The sequence below is a fragment of the Somniosus microcephalus genome, chromosome 4 (assembly GCF_052327205.1).
Source record: "Somniosus microcephalus isolate GS21.2 chromosome 4, FLI_Smic_1.0, whole genome shotgun sequence".
Taxonomy (NCBI): Eukaryota; Metazoa; Chordata; class Chondrichthyes; order Squaliformes; family Somniosidae; genus Somniosus; species Somniosus microcephalus.
The window spans coordinates 54,113,107-54,136,860 of NC_140990.1; the positions used below are offsets into that span (position 1 = coordinate 54,113,107).

General features: G+C 49.4%; 1 protein-coding gene and 1 pseudogene across 1 annotated transcript in view; both read left to right on the plus strand.

Moving 5' to 3' along the window:
• The window catches only part of LOC147118909 (uncharacterized), a 29,904-nt gene extending 6,425 nt beyond the window's left edge, over nucleotides 1-23,479 (plus strand). The window contains exon 4 of the mRNA XM_085984668.1: nucleotides 23,254-23,479. Coding sequence (XP_085840794.1) covers nucleotides 23,254-23,436 — 183 coding nt within the window. The 3' untranslated portion in view covers nucleotides 23,437-23,479. The remainder of the gene's footprint in view (nucleotides 1-23,253) is intronic.
• LOC147118910 (uncharacterized) lies at nucleotides 20,598-23,095 on the plus strand (annotated as a pseudogene).
• Nucleotides 23,480-23,754: the final 275 nt, after the last annotated feature.

The window sequence follows — 23,754 nt, forward strand, 5'->3', positions numbered from 1 at the left end:
GGAAAGAAGACCAGCAACAATAAGTCACCGCAGAAGAAGTACAGAAAGGTACATAAGGTAACTGGGAAGAGTTCAGATGAACAGAATTCGGATTCAGACTCCAACAGCAAGGAACTGGGTAGTCTGAGGATTCACAATGTTAGTAAGGAAACTGACCGACAAACTATCTGGGTCACACTACAGATTGCAAAAGTCCAAGTGAAGATGGAAGTGGACACCGGATCGGCGTTGACGGTCATGAATAAGCAAGATTACAAAAAGTTATTCAAACATATTCCCCTACGGGATACGGAGATAGTATTGCAGACATACACGGGGCATAAAGTATACCCCATCGGAAAGATAAAACTCAAGGTGAGACACAAGGGCAAAGAACACCAAGGAATGGACATATATGTACTACCCGAGGGAGGTCCACCACTTCTGGGGCGGGAGTGGATCAGGAAAATAAAGATAGACTGGCACTCCCTAAACACAATGACGGTAGATTCCGGAAAGAAAGATGTCAAACCTGAACGATTGTCCAGAATATTGGACGAGGCTAAAGAGGTATTCCAGCAGGGACTGGGAATACTGAGAGGAATTAAGGCAAAAATCAAGATTGCAGAACATGCAAGCCCAAAATTTTTCAAAGCCAGATCGGTACCTTACGCGATACGACCTGCTGTGGAGGCAGAACTGGAAGAGCTTGAATGTTCAGGGGTACTGTCTAAGGTGGACTGGAGTGAGTGGGCCACGCCCATTGTTCCCGTCATGAAGCCTTCGTTGAGTAACAAGCCAGGGGGACCGGGAAAGGTCCGCATCTGCGGAGACTTCAAGATCACAGTTAATCCGGTGCTTCACACGGTACAATACCCGCTTCCGCGGATTGAGGATATCTTTGCTTCATTGTCTGGCGGGAAACACTTCACCAAGATAGACCTGGCGCAAGCATATTTACAGATGGAAGTCGAGGAAGAGTCGCGCCAGTATCTCACAATCAACACGCACAGAGGCTTGTATCGATATAATAGACTGGTTTTTGGAGTGGCTTCGGCTCCAGCAATTTGGCAGAGGGCCATGGAGCAGGTCTTACAGGGTATTCCAAGCACTCAGTGTTACTTGGACGATATCCTGATTATGGGAGAGGACAAGGAGGAACACCTCACAAATTTGAAACTGGTGCTCACCAGGTTGAAGGAATATGGCCTTCGAGCCAACCGCCAGAAATGTGAGTTCTTCCAGAAACGGATCTCGTACTGTGGTCATGTCATTGACCAAGAGGGCCTGCACAAGCCACCTGAAAAGATCGAAGCTGTCGTGAAGGCCCCCGCTCCGGAAAATGTATCACAGTTGAGGTCGTTTCTGGGGTTGATTAACTATTACCATAAGTTTCTGCCAAATCTATCCACGGTGCTGCACCCGCTGAATGCTCTGTTGCGGAAAGAAGTACCATGGAAGTGGAGCGAGGACTGTAAGAAGGCCTTTCGCAAAAGCAAGGCATTGATCACCTCTGAGAAAGTGTTGGCTCACTTCAATCCAACGCTACCTCTTCGTCTAGCTTGTGATGCTTCCCCTTATGGTATTGGAGCAGTACTCTCACACAAGTTGCCAAATGGCTCGGAAAGGCCAGTCGCATTTGCATCCCGATCATTGACCTCCGCTGAGCGCAATTATGCTCAGATAGATAGGGAGGCTCTCAGCCTTGTGTGGGGAGTAAAGAAATTCAATCATTACCTGCAGGGCAAGAAGTTTACATTGCTGACAGACCACCAGCCGTTGGTATCCATATTCAACCCTAACAAGGCCGTTTCCACGATGACAGCGCAAAGGCTACAGAGGTGGTCCGTGTTACTAGGGGCACATCAATATGACATCGAATACAAAAGGTCCAAACAGCATGGAAATGCTGATGGGTTATCGCGCCTACCGTTGCCAGTGGTAGAAGAGGCGACTACAGTGGACCCAGCGGAGATGTTCCACTCAACCATAGTGGAATGTCTACCAGTAACAAATTCTATTATCGAAAAGGAAACAAGAAATGACCCGACTCTCTCACGAGTCTACGATTTAACGGTGGAGGGATGGCCAGCACATGGCGAACCAATGTTGCCAGCATTTTCGCAAAGAAGAGAACAGCTGTCAGTGTGCCGAGGAACCTTGATGTGTGGATCGAGAGTGGTGATTCCACCCAAACTCCAGCATAAAGTGCTAAAGGAGCTTCACGAGGGGCATCTGGGTGGAGTGAAAATGAAGAACCTAGCCAGAGCGTTTGTGTGGTGGCCAGGTATTGATGGAGACATCGAAGAAATAACCAAGAGCTGTCTAGGATGCCAGAAGGTCCAAAACGCCCCACCACAAGCTCCTCTGCATCCATGGGAGTGGCCCTCATCTCCATGGCAAAGGGTACATATCGACTTTGCTGGTCCATTTATGGACTCAATGTTTTTAATCGCGGTGGATGCACACTCCAAGTGGCCGGAGGTAATAAAGATGTCCTCCACCACCACGGAAAAAACCATCACAGTATTAAGGACCATATTTGCCAGGAATGGGCTGCCGGAACAGATCTGTTCTGATAATGGACCGCAATTTGTGTCCGAAGAATTCAGGAAGTTCTTAAAAAGCAATGGGGTTAAGCACTACACGTCCGCCCTATACCATCCCGCCACCAATGGATTAGCTGAAAGGTTTGTCCAGACCTTCAAGAAGGCCATAAAGGCCATGGGTAATGAAGACATAAATCTACAGCATAAGGTAGATAACTTCTTGTTGGCGTACAGGAATGCAACACATGCGGTCACAAACCAAACTCCCGCCATGATGTTTTTCAATAGAAGACTAAGATGCCGGCTGGATTTGATTAAGCCAAACGTCAGAAGGGACGTAGAGAACCGGCAATTTCAAGGCATGAATGAAAGGCCAACTAGAGCCTTCCAGATAGGTCAACAAGTTTTGGCCCGGGACTACCGTACCGAGAAATGGCAGCCTGGAACTATTGGAAAAAGGCTAGGACCGCTGATGTATACCGTGGACATTGGTGAAAGCATAATAAGGCGCCATGTTGACCAGATCATAGAGTCATCCACAAAGGGCCAACCTACTCCACAACTCTATACGCCTAATGTTGAAGCAGAGATACCCAGAGCATTTACCTCCGATCCGGTAATACTGGAACCAGATGAACCTGACACTGTCCTTCAAGCAGAATCGACCTTGCCAGAAGAACCTACTACACCACCGAAAACTACTACACCACCGAGGCGTTATCCAGACAGAGTCAGGAAGCCTCCAGAGAGACTGAATCTGTGAACTGTTTTACATAAAGTTGTATATATGTTATGATGTTATATTAATGGGAATATATATATACTGTTAACCTAAAAAGGGAGGATTGTAGTGTATGTAACGTTCCACCTTTAAGAGAACTATTTTAAGGGTTGCACTACTTTATCTTGGCTACTGTATACTGTAATACCGGTGGTGACCACACCGGTATATAAGTGCTGTGTAAGGATTTATTGGGCAGATTCGCCCTGACCTTCGAATAGTAAAGTCCTGTTAAAGTTACTCTTGTAGTCTGTGTATTAATTCGCCATATAACACACAGACTTTACAACAAATACATTTCTTCTATTTTGATACAAAAGCTCTACTAGACATGTTAAACTACTAGTTATTTAATCAGGGCTGCAGCTGCTGAAAGGTTGACTGTACTGAGGTTTGTGGCCAGAGCTGGCAGACGTGTTGTTCTGAAGTCTGATGTCTCACACCTGCCTGGTGTCAGAAATAGAAATCAAAGGGAGATGATGCCCCACTCTGTTAATCAACTCTTTGACACATTTCCATGCATTTCCTTTCTTAATTTACAAAGATCACAACTCCATTGGTGAACAATGGATTGCCAGTCTGCCACTTTTTAGTGAGGCTTGAAAGGATTTGCTGTGAAGCTACACCTGCCCATCTGTCTGTGTGTCACTGTGTTTGGATTGTGTTAGACAACAGTCCTAATATCTCGCCTACATACATTACAATTTTTGAAATGTTAGATTGTACTTGGAAGAAGTTGAGTTTCAATCTGACAATTCTGAAATTGGGAGCTGTTAATGATTTCTGTTTTTCACATAACTATATAGTGATCTGATCAGTCAAAGCAAATTAAAAGATGCTGCTATTTACTGAACACAACTGAATAATTCTACAAGGATGCTACCACAGTCTTCCTCAGTATTAACTACACCCCCCAATTTTGCGTCATCAGCAAATTTTGAAATTGTACTTCTGATTCCCAAGTCCAAATCATTCATGTAAATGATGAACAACAGTGGTCCCAGCACTGATCCTCGTGGAAATTAAGGGGAAAGATCAGACAGCGTTTCTTAAACAAACACTGCAGCCCCGACAAGTCAATCAGCTATATATCCAGAATGTTAAACTCCAGCCCAGTTATAGGGGTTATTAACATCAGCAGAAACAAACCCCAACTGTCAGAATGAACAAGGTTCAGTCCTGGATGTGATTAACAGCAGCAATAACAGCAGAATCAAACCTCTGCAGTCACTTGTGAACTTGCTGGTGTCTCAGCAGGTTGGATGACTGATTGAATCCCTTCCCACACACAGAGCAGGTGAATGCCCTCTCCCCAGAGTGAACTCGCTGGTGTGTCAGCAGGTGGGATGACCGAATGAATCCCTTCCCACACACGGAGCAGGTGAACGGCCTCTCCCCAGTGTGAATGCGCTGGTGTCTCAGAAGGTCAGAGGAATTAGTGAATCCCTTCTCACACACGGAGCAGGTGAATGGCCTCTCTGCATTGTGAGTGTGCTGGTGTATCAGCAGGGCGGATGAATTAGTAAATCCCTTCCCACACACAGGGCAGGTGAACGACCTCTCCCCGGTGTGAACTCGCTGGTGCGCAATGAGGTTGCATGATTGCCTGAACCTCTTCCCACAGTGAGAGCTACTGAATGGTCTCTCTTCAGTGTGAACTCGCTGGTGTGTCAGAAGGTGGGATGAGTGACTGAATCCCTTCCCACACTCGGAGCAGGTGAACGGCCTCTCCCCGGTGTGAATGCGTCGATGAGTTTCCAGCCGGGACATGTAATTGAATCCCTCCCCACAGTCCCCACGTTTGTACAGTTTCTCCATTTTGCGGGTGTCCTTGTGTTTCTCCAGGTTGGATGATCAGTTGAAGCCTTGTCCACACACAGAACACGTGTACAGTTTCTCCCCGCTGTTAACGGTGCGATGTTTTTTCAGGCTGTGTAACTGGTTAAAGCTCTTTCCACAGTCAGTGCACTGGAACACTCTCACTCAGGTGTGTGTGTCTCAGTGCTTTTCCAGTCACACTGATGTTTGAAATCTTTTCCCACAGACAGAACAGGCAAACATTTGTCCTTCCACATTCAAAGCCTGATGATATTACCTGTAAAAGTAGTTTACAAAAGACATCACTGTAAATTCAGGATAAAAATGCAGTACAGATAATTCTAGTTTCTATGGAACATTCTTTCCTCTCTTATTACATAGAATTACACAGATTGTACAGCACAGAAACAGGCCATTCGGCCCAACTGGTCCATGCCGTGTTTATGCTCCACACGAGCCTCCTCCCATCTCTCTTCATCTCACCCTATCAGCATCTCCTTCCATTCCTTTCTCCCATGTGTTTATCCAGCTTCCCCTTAAATACATCCCTGCTCTTCGCCTCAACTACTCCCTGTGGCAGCAAGTTCCACATTCTCTCTTACACTTGAGGCCTTCCGAGACCGGTGGGCGCCGCGGGGACTGGAGTGCATCATCACCCGCGCAAACCAAATTTTAATTTAATTTGTTAAGTTTTAGTTAAAGTTTTATTAAGTTACAGTTAATTCACAGTTAATTTGGTTCAACAAAAAGAGGACCAATGATGATTGACAATCTCTGAGAGCCAGTCAGGAATCTTGTGCTACTGCTGCTGCTGTGCCGGGGAAGAGGAGAGGAGAGGAGTGGTCTCTCTCTCTCTCTGCCCAGGAAGAGGAAGAGAGACAGAGGGGAACCACATCTGTTGTTGCTGCAGCTACTATTTGGGGTGCCAGAGGAGAGAGGAGGAGAGAGAACGAGCAGGAGACCAGAACCAACACCAGAGGGAAGCCATTCCAACATTGCTTCCCCAACTGGTCTCCATTACAGGAGAGGGAGAGAGGGGAGAAAGAAGAACAAGTTCCACATTCTCAGCACACTCTGGGTGAAGGAGTTTAATCTAAATAGGACTTTCCTGGGCAGCCAATCAGCACTGCTGCCTCTTCTGTGCATTTCCTGGCGAGGCGAAACAGTTGATATTTTCTGATCAAAAAGAGCTGAGCTCGGCAGCATTAGTCCTGTTTTGCCTCCTTTGGAGACCAGGTGTAGGAGCAGAGTGAGCGCAGCCTTCACAGCAACCGTAACAAAATTGTTACAGTTGTGAAGGAACTTTGTGTCAGTGCACTGGACCACAAACACAGTATGTGTGTCGAATATTGTCTGACTGCGTTACTGTGACGTTTTAAAAGTGCTATATAAAGGTAAGTTGTTGTTTGGTGAGAGTTTGCGGTGTGTAAATGCTGCCCTTCTCACAGCCTGTAAAAGGAGTTTACAAAAGCCATCACTGTGAGTCCAGGATAGAAATTGACAAGATTCTCTCCTCCTGGTTCCTGGCCAAGGGGGCTGCGCATGCGCCCTGCTGCCCCTGAGCCTCTCAAGATGGTGGCCATTACCCCGGGCCTGTCACCGGGAGAAAGCCCCGCAGCTGCCGCCCCGCTCGGGGCAAACGCCCGGCCCAGAGGCTCTTGTTCGGGGCCTGAGGCCCACCCCGGGTGTGTGTGAAGCGGATAATGTTGAGTGTTCAATAATGGGGCCTGGGGCTGCACTCGGGGTGTGAGCAGCCCGCGTCCCCCCGGGGTTCATGAACCCGCTCCCTGAGCTCGGGGTGTGAGCATCCCGCGCCCCCCCGGGGTTCCTGAACCTGCTCCCTGAGCTCGGGGTGTGAGCGTCCCGCGTCCCCCCGGGGTTCATGAACCCGCTCCCTGAGCTCTCTCACCTGATGTGTCAGCGGCTGCTGCCAAGGTCCGCGCATGCTCAGCTCACACTGTCCGGGTGATTGACGGGAGCTCCGGACCAATAGGAAGAGCGGGGCGGGGCTGGAGGACGGAGCGGGCAGCGGGTCCTCCAACCAATCAGTGTGTGAGGGGCGGGGCTTGACCTTTAAACCGGAACAACAGAAGGTGAGCTGAGCATGCGCGGACCTTGGCAGCAGCCGCTGACACATCAGGTGAGAGAGCTCAGGGAGCGGGTTCATGAACCCCGGCGGGACGCGGGACGCTCACACCCCGAGCTCAGGGAGCGGGTTCTTGAACCCCGGGGGGACGCGGGACGCTCACACCCCGAGCTCAGGGAGCGGGTTCATGAACCCCGGGGGGACGCGGGCCGCTCACACCCCGAGCTCAGGGAGCGGGTTCCTGAACCCCGGGGGGACGCGGGCCACTCACACCCCGAGCTCAGGGAGCGGGTTCATGAACCCCGGGGGGACGCGGGCCACTCACACCCCGAGCTCAGGGAGCGGGTTCATGAACCCCGGGGGGACGCGGGCCGCTCACACCCCGAGCTCAGGGAGCGGGTTCATGAACCCCGGGGGGACGCGGGCCGCTCACACCCCGAGCTCAGGCAGCGGGTTCATGAACCCCGGGGGGACGCGGGCCACTCACACCCCGAGCTCAGGGAGCGGGTTCATGAGCCCCGGGGGGACGCGGGCCGCTCACACCCCGAGCTCAGGGAGCGGGTTCATGAACCCCGGGGGGACGCGGGCCGCTCACACCCCGAGCTCAGGGAGCGGGTTCATGAACCCCGGGGGGACGCGGGCCGCTCACACCCCAAGCTCAGGGAGCGGGTTCATGAACCCCGGGGGGACGCGGGCTGCACACACCCCGAGCTCAGGGAACGGGTTCATGAACCCCGGGGGGACGCGGGCCGCTCACACCCCAAGCTCAGGGAGCGGGTTCATGAACCCCGGGGGGACGCGGGCCCCTCACACCCCGAGCTCAGGGAGCGGGTTCATGAACCCCGGGGGGACGCGGGCCCCTCACACCCCGAGCTCAGGGAGCGGGTTCATGAACCCCGGGGGGCCGCGGGCCGCTCACACCCCGAGCTCAGGGAGCTGGTTCATGAACCCCGGGAGGACGCGGGCCGCTCACACCCCGAGCTCAGGGAGCGGGTTCATGAACCCCGGGGGGACGCGGGCCGCTCACACCCCGAGCTCAGGGAGCGGGTTCATGAACCCCGGGGGAGGCTGCGAGATTCTCAGCAGCTCAGCTCTGCTCGGTGCTGTGTGAACGGGCTGCTCCACACCCCGGCTGCTCACGGGGAATGCCAGTGCGGAGGGCCCAGTGCAGAAGGCCCAGGGTGGAAGACCCAGAGGAGAGTGTCCTAGGCGGGAGGCCCAGCACGGAGGAGCCCAGGCGGGGGGGCCTAGGGCAGAGCGGCTGGTCGCCAGAAGCGGAGTCGGGAGATGCTGTGGGTGAGCATGCTGCGCGGTTTCTAAAGTTGAAGAACAGTCTCCGGCTTGAATGAGTTCCAGCGGCCCCACCTGTGCTCCATCTGGTGGCAGCTGTGAGGCTTTTTCTCGGTGACGGGGGTCGGTTTGTGCGCTGCCATTTTGGTGGAGGAAAGACAGACTGTTCCCATCTATAGTATGGTGCTTGAACAGCCATAAGATGGGAAAAGAGAACAGAATAAAAGTGAAAAAGGAAAAAAGGAAAATAAAAGGAAGATAAAAGGCAAAACAAAGTAACATCGGCAAGGAATAATGAATGTCTTGATGGCTGGGTCCTGTGAGTGATAACAGCAAGAAGAAGGGAATTTGAGTAGTCGTTTTCTTCTTTTACGGGATTTGAGAAAGTGGTCGGCTTCTTTTCTGTGGAAAAGTTGAAGACCGTGGACAAGGATTATGACATTATATGGTTAGATAACATCAAGTGAAGACAAGGAGTTATTAGAGTGCCAATGAGACTGGCGTAGAACTGGTAGTTACTTGTTTTGTTGAAGAAATTTCGGGTTCTGGTTATAAGTAGTTTACTTGAAGTTTTAATTGATTTCTGATATGGTTATGGGACTTTGTATATTGTGGTGTTATTTCGTGTTAAAGCCTTCCTCAATGTACGAATGATCGATCGAACGAACGAATGCTCAAGTGAAAACAGGCATGTGGACAAAAATAATACGCATGTACACACACATACACAATAGAACTTACTTTCGACCGAATGAAGGGCCCTCGCTCCCCAGGATGAAAGTGGGCATCCTATTGGGTGAGCGTGAGGCCTGTCTGGACGGATGAACGAACGTACACATGCACACAGGTGGACAAATGACACGCATGCATGCAGACATGCACAATGGAAGTTACGTTTGAGCGAACGAACGAACGAACGGAGGAATGAATGACTGAATGATTGAGCGATGTCAGTAGGACTGGCGTATACGGGTTCTTTCTTTTCTTGGTTTATTAAATAGTGGCAGTTTGTACTGTAAACATTATTGATTTACCTGTAAAAATTTATTCTTGTATTTAAATTGCTGACCATAAAGCTGTTTTGAGGCTTTAAAAAAATAAACCCCGGGGGGACGCGGGCTGCACACACCCGAAGTGCGGCCCCAGGCCCCATTATTAAAACACTCAACGTTATCCGCCCGCCGCTTCCCAGTTTCTCCAGATTCGCTCAGCAAAGGGGCCCCGCGCCAAACTCCGGGACAGACAGGAAGTCAGGGAGCGTCTGTAAATGGAGGTGAAATGGTGATTGGTCAGGGAGCGTCTGTAAATGGAGGAGAAATGGTGACTGGTCAGGGAGCATCGGTAAATGGAGGAGAAATGGTGACTGGTCAGGGAGTGTCTGTAAATGAGGAGAAATGGTGACTGGTCAGGGAGCATCGGTAAATGGAGGAGAAATGGTGACTGGTCAGGGAGTGTCTGTAAATGGAGGAGAAATGGTGACTGGTCAGGGAGCATCGGTAAATGGAGGAGAAATGGTGACTGGTCAGGGAGTGTCTGTAAATGAGGAGAAATGGTGACAGGTCAGGAAGAAACATAGAAGATAGGAGCAGGAGTAGGCCATTCGGCCCCTCGAGCCTGCTTCGCCATTCAATGAGATCATGGCTGATCATCCAAACTCAGTACCCTGTCCCTGCCTTCTCCCCATATCCCTTGATCCCTTTAGCCTTAAGAAATATATCTAACTTCTTCTTGAATATATTTAATTAATTGGCCTCAACTGCCTTCTGTGGTAGAGAATTCCATAGGTTCACCACTCTCTGGGTGAAGAAATTCCTCCTCATCTCTGTCCTAAATGGCTTACCCCTTATCTTTAGACTGTGACCCCTGGTTCTGGACTCCCCCGCCATTGGGAACATCCTTCCTGCATCTAGTCTGTCTAGTCCTGTTAAAATTTTATAAGTTTCAATGAGATCCCCTCTCATTCTTCTAAACTCCAGCGAGTACAAGCCCAATCGACCCAATCTCTCCTCATACGTCATTCCTGCCATCCCAGGTATCAGTCTGGTAAATCTTCGCTGCACTCCCTCCATGGCCAGAACATCCTTCCTCAGATAAGGCGACCAAAACTGCACACAATACTCAAGATGTGGTCTCACCAAGGCCCTGTACAACTGCAGCAAGACATCCTTGTTCCTGTACTCAAACCCTCTCGCTACGAAGGCCAACATACCATTTGCCTTTTTAACCGCCTGCTGCACCTGCATGCTTACCTTCAGCGATTGGTGCACAAGGACACCCAGGTCTCGTTGCACTTCCCCTTCTCCCAATCTATTGCCGTTCAAATAATAATCTGCCTTCCTGTTTTTGCCACCAAAGTGGATAACCTCGCATTTATCCACATTATACTGCATCTGCCATGCATCTGGCCAATCACCCAACCTGTCCAAATCATACTGGAGTTTCTCAGCATCCTCCTCACAGCACACACGCCCACCCAGCTTTGTGCCATCTGCAAACTTGGAGATATTACATCTAGTTAGAGTCATAGAGTCATAGAGTAATACAGCACGGATAGAGGCCCTTCGGCCCATCGTGTCCGCGCCGGCCATCAAGCCCTGTCTAATCTAATCCCATATTCCAGCATTTGGTCCGTAGCCTTGTATGCAATGGCATTTCAAGTGCACATCCAAATGCTTCTTAAATGTTGTGAGGGTTTCTGCCTCCACAACCCTTTCAGGCAGTGAGTTCCAGACTCCAACCACCCTCTGGGTGAAAAAGTTCTTTCTCAAATCCCCTCTAAACCTCCCGCCCTTTACCTTGAATCTATGCCCCCTAGTTATCGACCCCTCTACTAAGGGAAAAAGCTCCTCAGCATCCATCCTATCTATGCCCCTCATAATTTTGTACACCTCAATCATGTCCCCCCTCAGCCTCCTCAGCTCCAAGGAAAACAAACCCAACCTGCCCAGTCTCTCTTCATAGCTGAAGCGCTCCAGCCCTGGTAACATCCTGGTGAACCTCCTCTGCACCCTCTCTAACGCGATCACATCCTTCCTGTAGTGTGGCGACCAGAACTGCACACAATATTCCAGCTGTGGCCTAACCAGTGTTTTATACAGCTCCATCATAACCTCCTTGCTCTTATATTCAATGCCTCGGCTAATGAAGGCAAGTATCCCATATGCCTTTTTTACCACCTTATCCACCTGTTCCGCCGCCTTCAGGGATCTGTGTACTTGCACACCCAGATCCCTCTGACCCTCCGTCTTGCCTAGGGTCTTTCCATTCATTGTGTATTCCTTTGCCTTGTTAGTCCCCCCAAAGTGCATCACCTCGCACTTTTCCGGGTTAAATTCCATTTGCCACTGTTCCGCCCATCTGACCAACCCATCTATATCGTCCTGCAGACTGAGGCTACCCTCCTCGCTATTTACCACCCTACCAATTTTTGTATCATCCGCGAACTTACTGATCATACCCTTTACATTCATATCCAAGTCATTAATGTAGACCACAAACAGCAAGGGACCCAGCACCGATCCCTGTGGTACCCCACTGGCCACAGGCTTCCAGTCACAAAAACAACCTTCGACCATCACCCTCTGCCTTCTGCCACTAAGCCAGTTTTGTATCCAATGTGCCAAGGCACCCTGGATTCCATGGGCTCTTACCTTCTTGACCAGTCTCCTGTGCGGGACTTTATCGAAGGCCTTACTGAAATCCATGTATACCACATCCACTGCGTTACCCTCATCCACACACCTAGTCACCCCCTCAAAAAATTCAATCAAATTAGTCAGACATGATCTTCCCTTGACAAAGCCATGTTGACTATCCCTGATTAATCCTTGCCTCTCCAAGTGGAGACAAATTTTGTCCCTCAGGATTTTTTCCAATAATTTTCCTACCACTGATGTTAGGCTCACTGGCCTGTAGTTCCCCGGTTTTTCCCTACTACCCTTCTCTCATCTAGATCATTAATATATATTGTGAATAGCTGGGGTCCTTGGGCCGATCCCTGCGGTACCCCACTAGTCACTGCCTGCCACTCGGAAAAAGACCCGTTTATTCCAACTCTTTGCTTCCTGTCTGCCAACCAGTTCTCTATCCAAGTCAGTACCTTGCCCTCAATCCCATGTGCCATAACTTTACACGCTAATCTCTTATGCGGGACTTTATCGAAAGCCTTCTGAAAGTCCAAATACACCACATCCACTGGTTCTCCCTTATCTATTCTACCAGTTACATCCTCAAAAAATTCCAGTAGATTAGTCAAGCACGATTTACCTTTTGTAAATCCATGTTGACTTTGTCCGATCCTGTCACTGTTTTCCAAGTGCTCTGCTATTACATCTTTTATAATGGAGAAGAAATGGTAACTGGTCAGGGAGCGTCTGTAAATGGAGGAGAAATGGTGACTGGTCAGGGAGCATCTGTAATTGGAGGTGAAATGGTGACTGGTCAGGGAGCGTCTGTAATTGGAGGAGAAATGGTGACTGGTCAGGGAGCGTCTGTAATTGGAGGAGAAATGGTGACTGGTCAGGGAGCGTCTGTAAATGGAGGAGAAATGGTGACTGGTCAGGGAGCGTCTGTAAATGTAGGAGAAATGGTGACTGGTCAGGGAGCGTCTGTAAATGGAGGAGAAATGGTGACTGGTCAGGGAGCATCTGTAAATGGAGGAGAAATGGAGACTGGTCAGGGAGCATCTGTAAATGGAGGAGAAATGGAGATGGGTCAGGGAGCGTCTGTAAATGAAGGAGAAATGGTGACTGGTCAGGGAGTGTCTGTAAATGGAGGAGAAATGGAGACGGGTTAGGGAGCGTCTGTAAATGGAGGAGAAATGGTGACTGGTCAGGGAGCGTCTGTAAATGGAGGAGAAATGATGACGGGTCAGGGAGCGTCTGTAAATGGAGGAGAAATGGTGACTGGTCAGGGAGTGTCTGTAAATGGAGGAGAAATGGAGATGGGTCAGGGAGCCTCTGTAAATGGAGGAGAAATGGTGACTGGTCAGGGAGCATCTGTAAATGGAGGAGAAATGATGACTGGTCAGGGAGCGTCTGTAAATGGAGGAGAAATGGTGACTGGTCAGGGAGTGTCTGTAAATGGAGGAGAAATGGAGATGGGTCAGGGAGCGTCTGTAAATGGAGGAGAAATGGAGACGGGTTAGGGAATGTCTGTAAATGGAGGAGAAATGGTGACTGGTCAGGGAGCATCTGTAAATGGAGGAGAAATGGTGACTGGTCAGGGAGCAATATCATCATAAATATTAAAATAGAAAGGGATTGTCATCTTGGATAAAATAGGAGCTCTGAAATTAGATGGCGCTCCAGGTCCTGATGATATCTACCCAAGAGTGTTTAAAAGAGATGGGACGGTGCTCTGTGAGCCCCTTGCCCGTATCATCAACAGCTCCATAGAGTCAGGGATTGTTCCCTGAGATTGGAGGTCGCTCTCGTCATTCCCATTTTCAAAACAGGGAGAATCAGAGCCAGAGAACTACAAGCCCATCAGTGTGACCTCAATCAGAGGGAAGATGCCTGATGGGATCCTGAGAGATGCTGTTTATGGTCACTGGGACAGGGAAGGATCCATTAGAAATACTCACACAGCTTCTGGAAAAGAAGGTCGATTCCCACAAACTTGCCTTAGTCGGACGTGGGACTTGCCTGTTTACTCTGCTTGATGGATCAATATAAGATACGGTAGTGGACAGAGAATCTGCTCATCTTAAAGTTGTTGACACTCAACTCTTGGACCTATTAATTAAATAATAAGACAAGGCGTTAGCTGGAATCTAACACCCACTTCTCTCTGCTCCTCTACTCCTCTTAAGGTTTTACTATTTAGATTTTTTAATTGAATTGGGATGTGGATATCGCGGGCAAGGCCAGCATTTATTGCCCATCCCCAGTTGCCATTGAGTAGCTGGTCTTGAGCTGCCTTCTTGAATTGCTGCAGTCCGTGTGGTGAAGGTGCTCCCACAGTGCTGTTATAGAGGGAGTTCCAGGATTTGGAACCAGCGGCGATGAAGGAACGGCGATATATTTACAAGTCAGGATGGTGTGTGTAACTTGGAGGGGAACTTGCAGGTGGTGATGTTCCCATGTGCCTGCTGTCCTTGTCCTAGGTGGAGGAGGTTGCGGGTTTGGGAGGTGCTGTCAAAGAAGCTTTGGTGCAGTGCATCATGTAGATGGTACACTCTGCAGCCACGGTACGCCGGTGGTGGAGGGAGTGAATGTTTAAGGTGGTGGATGGGGAGCCGATCAAGCGGGCTGCTTTGTCCTGAATGGTGTCGAGCCTCTTGAGTGTTGTTGGAGCTGCACTCATCCAGGCAAGTGGAGAGTATTTCCATCAGACTCCTGACTTGTGCTTTGTACAGGAAACTTTCTGGTATCCGGCACTGACGGGACCGAGCTGGTGCCGGCCCATCAAAACTGCCGGAGAAACGAGCGCTATAGTTAAAACATATGGAGCTCAGAGCTCCGTATGAAGCAACAAACCCTGTTGCTTAGCAACAGCTTCAAAACAGTCGGCGCAGCTTGCAAGCATCTCTGTAGCTAAGCAACAGCTTCAGCTACACGCTTGCACAGCCACAAATGGAGAAAAAAAGCAACTAAAAGTAAAAAAAGTTATCTGAACCAACTCCTGAATTTTGCCGGTGGATAGAGCGTTCTGGGGCCTAGAAATTGAGTGCCCTTAGCGCCGATTTTGCGGCGCTAGAGGGCCTAGCGCTGCATTTGGCGCCGGCGCCGAAATTGCCTGGGGCCCTTACGCCGCGGTAGACCGGTAGCGCTGCGCCGGCACCGATGACGTCATCGGTGTGCGCAGCGTCCCGGTTGCCATGCCGACGGGCCCCAGCGCCGAAATTCAGTTGCGGCCGCCTCGCCCGTGACAGCCGCAACTAAGACTCTGGCAACAGAGTCTTACGAGTCTTTGCGCCGGCGCATTAAAGGCCCCGCGGCGGCCGGCCGCTTTCCCGCCGGCCGCCTGGCCGCAGCTCCCTCCCCGGACTTCCCCCCCCCCCCGGAACAGAAGCAAGCCCGGCACTTGTCCGAGGTGCCGGGCCCATTTTTTAAAAGATTTTCGCGGGCCGCGATCGGGTGCAGGCAGCTCCTCCTTAAGGGAAGGAGGAGGCCTGCACTTCCCGAGCCTGCCGCACCGCATCGGGTGCTGCAGCGCCGGAATTGCGGCGCGAAACGGCAGTTAGCGCCGATTTACCGCCGCAAAGACCCTTCAGTAGCGCCGGCAGCCGTTTGGGCGCGGCCCTGCTGAATTTTTGGCGCGCGCAGGGGGACTTAGCGCCGGCACTAACTTCCGGCGCTAAAGCCCTGGCTAAGCCAAAACTCAATTTCTAGGCCTGGATATTTAACCTCCGTTTAAACGAAAGTTTCCTGTAGATGGTGGAAAGGCTTTGGGGAGTCAGGAGGTGAGACACTCGCTGCAGAATACCCAGCCTCTGACCTGCTCTTGTTGCCAAAGTATTTATGTGGCTGGTCCAGTTAAGTTTCTGGTCAATGGTAACCCCCAGGATGTTGATGGTGGAAGATTCAGTGATGGTAATGCCGTTGAATGTCAAGGGTCAGTGGTTAAACTCTCTCTTGTTAGAGATAGTCAATGCCTGGCACTTGTGTGATGCGAATGTTACTTGCCACTTATCAGCTCAAGCATGCAGGCACAGACTACCTCATTATCTGAGGAGTTGCGAATGGAATTGATCACTGTGCAATCATCAGCGAACATCCCCACTTCTGACCTTATGGTAAGGGAAGGACATTAGTGAAACAGCTGAAGATGGTTAAGCCTAGGACACTGCCTTGAGGCAAACCTGCAGCGATGTCCTGAGGCTGAGATGATTGACCTCCAACAACCACAACTATGTTCCTTTGTGCTCGGTGTGACTCCAGCCAGTGGAGATTTTTCCACCTGATTCCCATTGACTTCAATTTTACTCAGGCTCCTTGATGTCACACTCGGTCAAATGCTGCCTTGATGTCAATAGCAGTCACTCTCACCTCACCTCTGGAATTCAGCTCTTCTGTCCATGTTTTGACCAAGGCTGTAATGAGGTCTGGAGCCAAGTGGTCTTGGTGGAACCCAAACTGAACATCGGTGAGCAGGTTATTGGTGAGTAAGTGCCGCTTGATAGCACTGTCGATGACACCTTCCATGACTTTGCTGATGATTGAGAGTACAGTGGTGGGGCAGTAATTGGCCGGATTGGATTTGTCATGCTTTTTGTGGAGAGGACATACCTGGGAAATTTTCCACATTGTCTAAAGTCTCCTCCTTTATCTCGGTGTCAGTTTTTGACTGATTCCGCTCTTGTGAAGCACCTTGGAAGGTTTTACTATGTTATAGGTGCTATGTAAATGAAAGTTGTTGTTGCTGTGCTACCATTGGCTTCAGCTTTGCCAGACAGAATCAGCCAGGGACGGCGGCTGTGCTGCTCCCCATGGTCGAAATGTTGGCAGCTCGCTGTATCGGCTCACAAGCTCAGAATTAGCAATGTACTGGAGGGCAAACAGTGACTGGGGCTGTAAGAATTTGCAATAATTTACAGTTCTGAAGATCAATTTTTTTGATTAAAGAATCCCTGGGCGTTGTGCTTTTAAATTTCCAGGGATAAAAATGGCTGTCACCACATGGCCGAAGACAAAGGACAATGCTTTGTTTACAAAGCAATTGAATGCTATTAGCATTTGTTTGTATATCGAGTGGATACATCTAAACTGCAGAAGAGACTTTTGTACCTTGAATGGGAAACGTTTAAGAATTGAATGGGTCTAAATCACCTAGCATTCTGGACAACAGAGCAGTTGTATTTCCCTTTTGTTCCAGCCCAGGGAGCTCCGGAAGACACATTAACCCAGTCCAACCACTCTGAGTTAGCCAATCACAGCTTTCTCTTGTGTATTGGACCCTTTGGGTGGGGAATTTTGCACACAGCCCTTGCAAGGCAGAACGGCAGGGGCCTCACCAGGTATAAAGATAGATGCTGAGAAGCTATCTCTCTCTCTCTTACTTCGCTGGACCACAGGTGAGCAGGGTGTTCTGACTCCTCAACAAGGCAACCTAGCAGGAGTTTGGGGTGGTGATTTGAGGGTAATTGCTAAGATTGTTTAAATAACATTGTAGCCATTGTATCCCTCGTTTTCGCCGTCTGCAACCCCGTTATATAGTTTTACTGTGATTACTGTGTTCGTGTGGGATAGTTTGATATTTTGATTATAGTTTCTTTTAGTTAATAAAACTTGATTTTTTTCTCTCATCCAAACTATGTGTCTGTTTTAATATCAATAATTATAAGTCCTGCAGTCAGAACTGAAGGAGGGGTAGCGATTCGAAACCGCTGTTTAAAATTGGTTTTATTGCAATTGGTCTGAGTGCAGGCAAAGGCTGCAAGACCAGGAAAATTACTTTAAACCAGTTTAATGAAGCCCCAACCCTTACAGGGCCGAACCCCACCATCACACAGCACCTTCAGTATAGGCTCACAGCTCAGAATTACCACTTGGTGAGGTACTGGAGGGCAGACAGTGACTGGGGCCGAACCCCACCATCACACGGCACCTTCAGTATAGGCTCACAGCTCAGAATTACCACTTGGTGAGGTACTGGAGGGCAGACCGTGACTGGGGCTGAACCCCACCATCACACGGCACCTTCAGTATAGGCTCACAGCTCAGAATTACCACTTGGTGAGGTACTGGAGGGTAGACAGTGACTGGGCTGAACCCCACCATCACACAGCACCTTCAGTATAGGCTCACAGCTCAGAATTACCACTTGGTGAGGTACTGGAGGGCAGATTGTGACTGGGGCCGAACCCCACCATCACACAGCACCTTCAGTATAGGCTCACAGCTCAGAATTACCACTTGGTGAGGTACTGGAGGGCAGACAGTGACTGGGGCCGAACACCATCACACGGCACCTTCAGTATAGGCTCACAGCTCAGAATTACCACTTGGTGAGGTACTGGAGGGTAGACAGTGACTGGGCTGAACCCCACCATCACACAGCACCTTCAGTATAGGCTCACAGCTCAGAATTACCACATGGTGAGGTACTGGAGGGCAGACAGTGACTGGGGCCGAACCCCACCATCACACAGCACCTTCAGTATAGGCTCACAGCTCAGAATTACCACTTAGTGAGGTACTGGAAGGCAAACAGTGACTGGGGCCGAACCCCACCATCACACAGCACCTTCAGTATAGGCTCACAGCTCAGAATTACCACTTGGTGAGGTACTGGAGGGCAGACAGTGACTGGGGCCGAACCCCACCGTCACACAGGACCTTCAGTATAGGCTCACAGCTCAGAATTACCATTCGGTGAGGTACTGGAGGGCAGACAGTGACTGGGGCCGAACCCCACCATCACACAGCACCTTCAGTATAGGCTCACAGCTCAGAATTACCACTTGGTGAGGTACTGGAGGGCAGATGGTGACTGCGGCCGAACCCCACCATCACACAGCACCTTCAGGAGTGAACTACAGACCTGTTAGCCTCACATCAGTAGTTTGGAAAATGCTGGAATCTATTATAAAGGATGCAATAACTGGGCACTTAGAAACTAATAGTAAGATTGGGCAGAGTCAACATGGATTTATGAAAGGGAAGTCCTGTTTGACAAACCTATTGGAGTTCTTTGAGGATGTAACTAGTGGAGTAGACAAAGGGGAACCGGTAGATGTGGTGTATTTGGATTTTCAGAAGGGCTTCGTTAAGGTCCCACACAAGAGGTTGGTGAACAAAATTAGGGCACATGGAATTGGGGGTAATATACTAGCATGGATTGAGAATTGGTTAACAGAGAGATAACAAAGAGTAGGGATAAACGGGTCTTTTTCAGGATGGCAGGCTGTGACTAGTGGGGTACTGCAAGGTTTGGCGCTTGCACCCCAGCTATTCACAATCTATATCAATGATATAGTGTCTGCTCTCCAAGTGATAATTCCGAGTGGCAGGCAGTGACTAGTGGGGTACCGCAGGGATCGGTCCTTGGACCCCAGCTATTCACAATATATATTAATGATCTGGATGAGGGAACTACATGTAGTATCTCCAAGTTTGCACACAACACAAAGCTGGGTGGGCGTGTGTGCTGTGAGGAGGATACCGAGAAACTCCAGTATGACTTGGACAGGTTGGGTGATTGGGCAGAAGCATGGCAGATGCAATATAACGTGGATAAATGCGAGGTTATCCACTTTGGTGGCAAAAACAGGAAGGCAGATTATTATCTGAATGGCAATAAATTAGGAGAAGAGGAAGTGCAACGAGACCTGGGCGTCCTTGTGCACCAGTCGCTGAAAGTAAGCATGCAGGTGCAGCAGGCGGTTAAGAAGGCAAATGGTATGTTGGCCTTCGTAGCGCGAGGATTCGAGTACAGGAACAAGGATGTCTTGCTGCAGTTGTACAGGGCCTTGCTGAGACCACATCTTGAGTATTGTGTGCAGTTTTGGTCGCCTTATCTGAGGAAGGATGTTCTTGCCATGGAAGGAGTGCAGCGAAGATTCACCAGGCTGATACCTGGGATGGCAGGAATGATGTATGAGGAGAGATTGGGTTGATTGGGCTTGTACATGCTGGAGTTTAGAAGAATGAGAGGGGATCTCATCGAAACTTATAAAATTCTAACAGGACTAGACAGACTAGATGCTGGAACGATGTTCCCAATGGTCAGGTGTCACAGTCTAAGGATAAGGGGTAAGCCATTTAGGACAGAGATGAGGAGGAATTTCTTCACCCAGAGAGTGGTGAATCTGTGGAATTCGCTACCAAAGAAGGCAGTAGAGGCCAATTCATTAAATATATTCAAGAAGGAGTTGGATATATTTCTTAAGGCTAGGGGGATCAAGGAATATGGAGAGAAGGCAGGAACAGGGTACTGAATTTGAATGATCAGCCATGATCTCATTGAATGGCAGAGCAGGCTTGAGGGGCCGAATGGCCTACTCCTGCTGCTATCTTCTATGTTTCTATGATGTAGCATTTCCAAATTTGCTGATGATACAAAGCTAGGTGGCAGTGTCAGTTGCGAAGAGGATGTGAAGAGGCTTCAAGGGGATCTCGACAGGCTCAGTGGGTGGGCGAGAATATGTCAGATGGATTATAACGTGGATAAATGTGAAGTTATCCACTTTGGTAGAAAAAACAGAAAGCCAGAGTATTTCCTAAATGGTGAAAGATTGGGGAATGCAGTTGTTCAAAGGGACCTGGGTGTCCTTGTACACGAGTCACTGAAAGTGAATGTGCAGGTGCAGCAAGCCATTAGGAAGGCAAATGGTATGCTGGTCTTCATTACAAGAGGATTTGTGTACAGGAGTAAAGAAGTCTTACTCCAATTATATAGGGCCTTGGTGAGACCACACCTGGAGTACTGTGTACAATTTTGGTCTCCTTACCTAAGGAAGGATATACTTGCCATCGAGGGAGTGCAACGAAGGTTCACAAGATTGATTCGTGGGATGGCGGGACTGTCGTATGAGAAGAGATTGAGTAAACTAGGCCTGCATTCTCTTGAATTCAGAAGAATGAGAGGGGATCTCATTGAAGCATACAAAATTATTACAGGGCTTGATAGGGTGGATGCTTGGAGAATGTTTCCCTTGGCTGGGGAGTCTAGAACCAGGGGCCACAGCCTCAGGATAAAGGGTCGGCCATTCAGGACTGAGATGAGAAGAAATTTCTTCACACAGAGGGTGGTGAATCTTTGGAATTCTCTACCCCAGAGGGCTGTGGAGGCTCAGTTATTGGGTATATTCACAACAGAATTCGATAGATTTCTGACCAGTAACGGCATCAAGGGATATGGCGATAGGACCGGTGAATGGAGTTGAGGTAGAAGATCAGCCATGATCTCACTGAATGGTGGAGCAGGCTCGAAGGGCCGAATGGCCCACTCCTGCTCCTACTTCTAATGTTCTCATGTTCCTAAATGGAGAAAAATCCGAGCCTGCGATAAATGGGGATTTCAAACAGCGAGGATGAGGCGATGAGAGAGTGTGTGGGACGAGGGTTTTATAGCTTAGGAGGGGCAAGAGAGGAAAGAATGTTCCAGGGAAACGAGTACTGTCTGTTCAGAATTTCTACCCTGTCCGTAACTCGATGTAAAGTTATGAGGACAAGTTGCACAGACTGGGCTTGTATCCCTTGAATAAAGAAGATTATGGGGTGATCTAATTGAGGGGTTTAAGATGATTAAAGGAGTTGACAGGGTAGATAGAGAGAAATGACTTCCTCTGATGGGAGAGTCCACAACAAGGGGACACAACCTTCCAACTGGAGCTCGGCCATTCAGGGGTGATTTTCAGGGAGCTCATCTTCACACAAAGGCTACTGGAAATCTGGAACTCTCTCCCCCAAAAAACTGTCCAGGCTGAGGGTCAATTGAAAATATCAAAACTGAGTGTACTAGATTTTTGTTAAGCAAGAGTGCTAAAGGTTACAGAACCAAGGCGGGTAAATGGAGTTAAGGTACAGACCAGCTATGATCTAATTGAATTCTGGAACAGGCTTGAGGGGCTGAATAGTCTACTCCTGTTCCTATCTACAGTGATGACATTTGTAAACTTCTTTTACAGGGTGTTAGAAGGGGAGGATATGCAGACAGGAAACTCAAACCAAACATCACGTTAAGATCTGACGGAGCCACTCGATTCATCAGGACCTGAATATCATCGGCATTTGAATGTGGATGGAAAAATGTTTGTCTGTTCTGTGTGTGGGAAAAGATTTCAAACATCAAACATCAGTGTGACTGGAAAAGCACCGAGACACACACACCCGAGTGAGTGTTCCTGTGCACTGACTGTGGAAAGAGCTTTAACCAGTTACACAGCCCGAAAAAACATCGCACCGTTCACAGCGGGGAGAAACCGTACACGTGTTGTGTGTGTGGACAAGGCTTCAACTGATTGTCCAACCTGGAGAGACACAAGGACACCCGCACCACGGAGAAACCATGGAAATGTGGTGACTGTGGGAAGGGATTCAATTCCCCGTCCAAGTTGGAATCCCATCAACGCAGTCACACCGGGGAGAGACCGTTCATCTGCTTCGTGTGTGGAAAGGGATTCACTCAGTCACCCCACCTGCTGAGACACCAGCGAGTTCACACTGGGGAGAGGCTGTTCACCTGCTCCGTGTGTGGGAAGAGATTCACTCAGTCATCCAACCTGCTGAAACACCAACTTGTTCACTCTGATAAGAAACCTTTTCATTGTTCTAAGTGTGAGCTGAGCTTTAAAAGCACGAGGGATCTGCTGAGACACCAACGCACTCACACCGGGGAGAGGCCATTCACCTGCTCCGTGTGTGGGACGGGATTCACTAATTCATCCCAGCTGCTGATACACCAGCGAGTTCACACTGACAAGAGAACTTATCAATGCCCGGACTGCGGGAAGTGCTTTAAAACTTCCAGGGAACTGAAATGCCATCAACGTGTTCACACTGATGAGAGGCTGATCTGGTGCTCTCACTGCGGGACTGGGTTCAGGTGATCATCTGAACTCACTGTACACCAGCGCACTCGCACTGGAGAGAGACCGTTCACCTCCGTGTGTGGGAAGGGATTCACTCAGTCATCAACTTGTTCACACTGACGAGAGACCTTTTAAATGTTCTGACTGTGAGAAGAGATTTAAAAGCAAAAGGAAACTGATGCAACACCAACGCACTCACACTAGGGATTGGCCGTTCAGCTGCTCCATGTGTGGGAAGGGATTCCCTCTGTCATCCCACCTGGTGAGACACCAGCGAGTTCACACTGGGGAGAGGCCGTTCACCTGCTCCGTGTGCGGGAAGGGATTCACTCAGTTATCCAGCCAGCTGAGACACCAGCGAGTTCACACTGGGGAGAGGCCATTCACCTGCTCCGTGTGTGGGAAGGGATTCGCTCGTTCATCCAGCCTGCTGACACACCAGCGAGTTCACATGTGACTGCAGGGGTTGGATTCTGCTGTTATAGCTGCTGTTAATCACATCCAGGACTGAACCATGTTCATTGTGACAGTTGGGGTTTGTTTCTGCTGATGTTACTAACCCCTATAACTGGGCTGGAGTTTAATATTCTGTATAGATGTCAAGTAAATCAGCTTTGTATAAACACATTGTTGTAGATTTTCGTCTTTCCCACCTGAGTGTTTCGCATCACCTGGCTGGAGCTCAGAAAGGACAATCTGGGGGAGGATCGTACGGCGGGAACAGAACTTCAGCCTGGACACAGTCCTTCAGGGCCACACTGAGAGGGGCAAACGG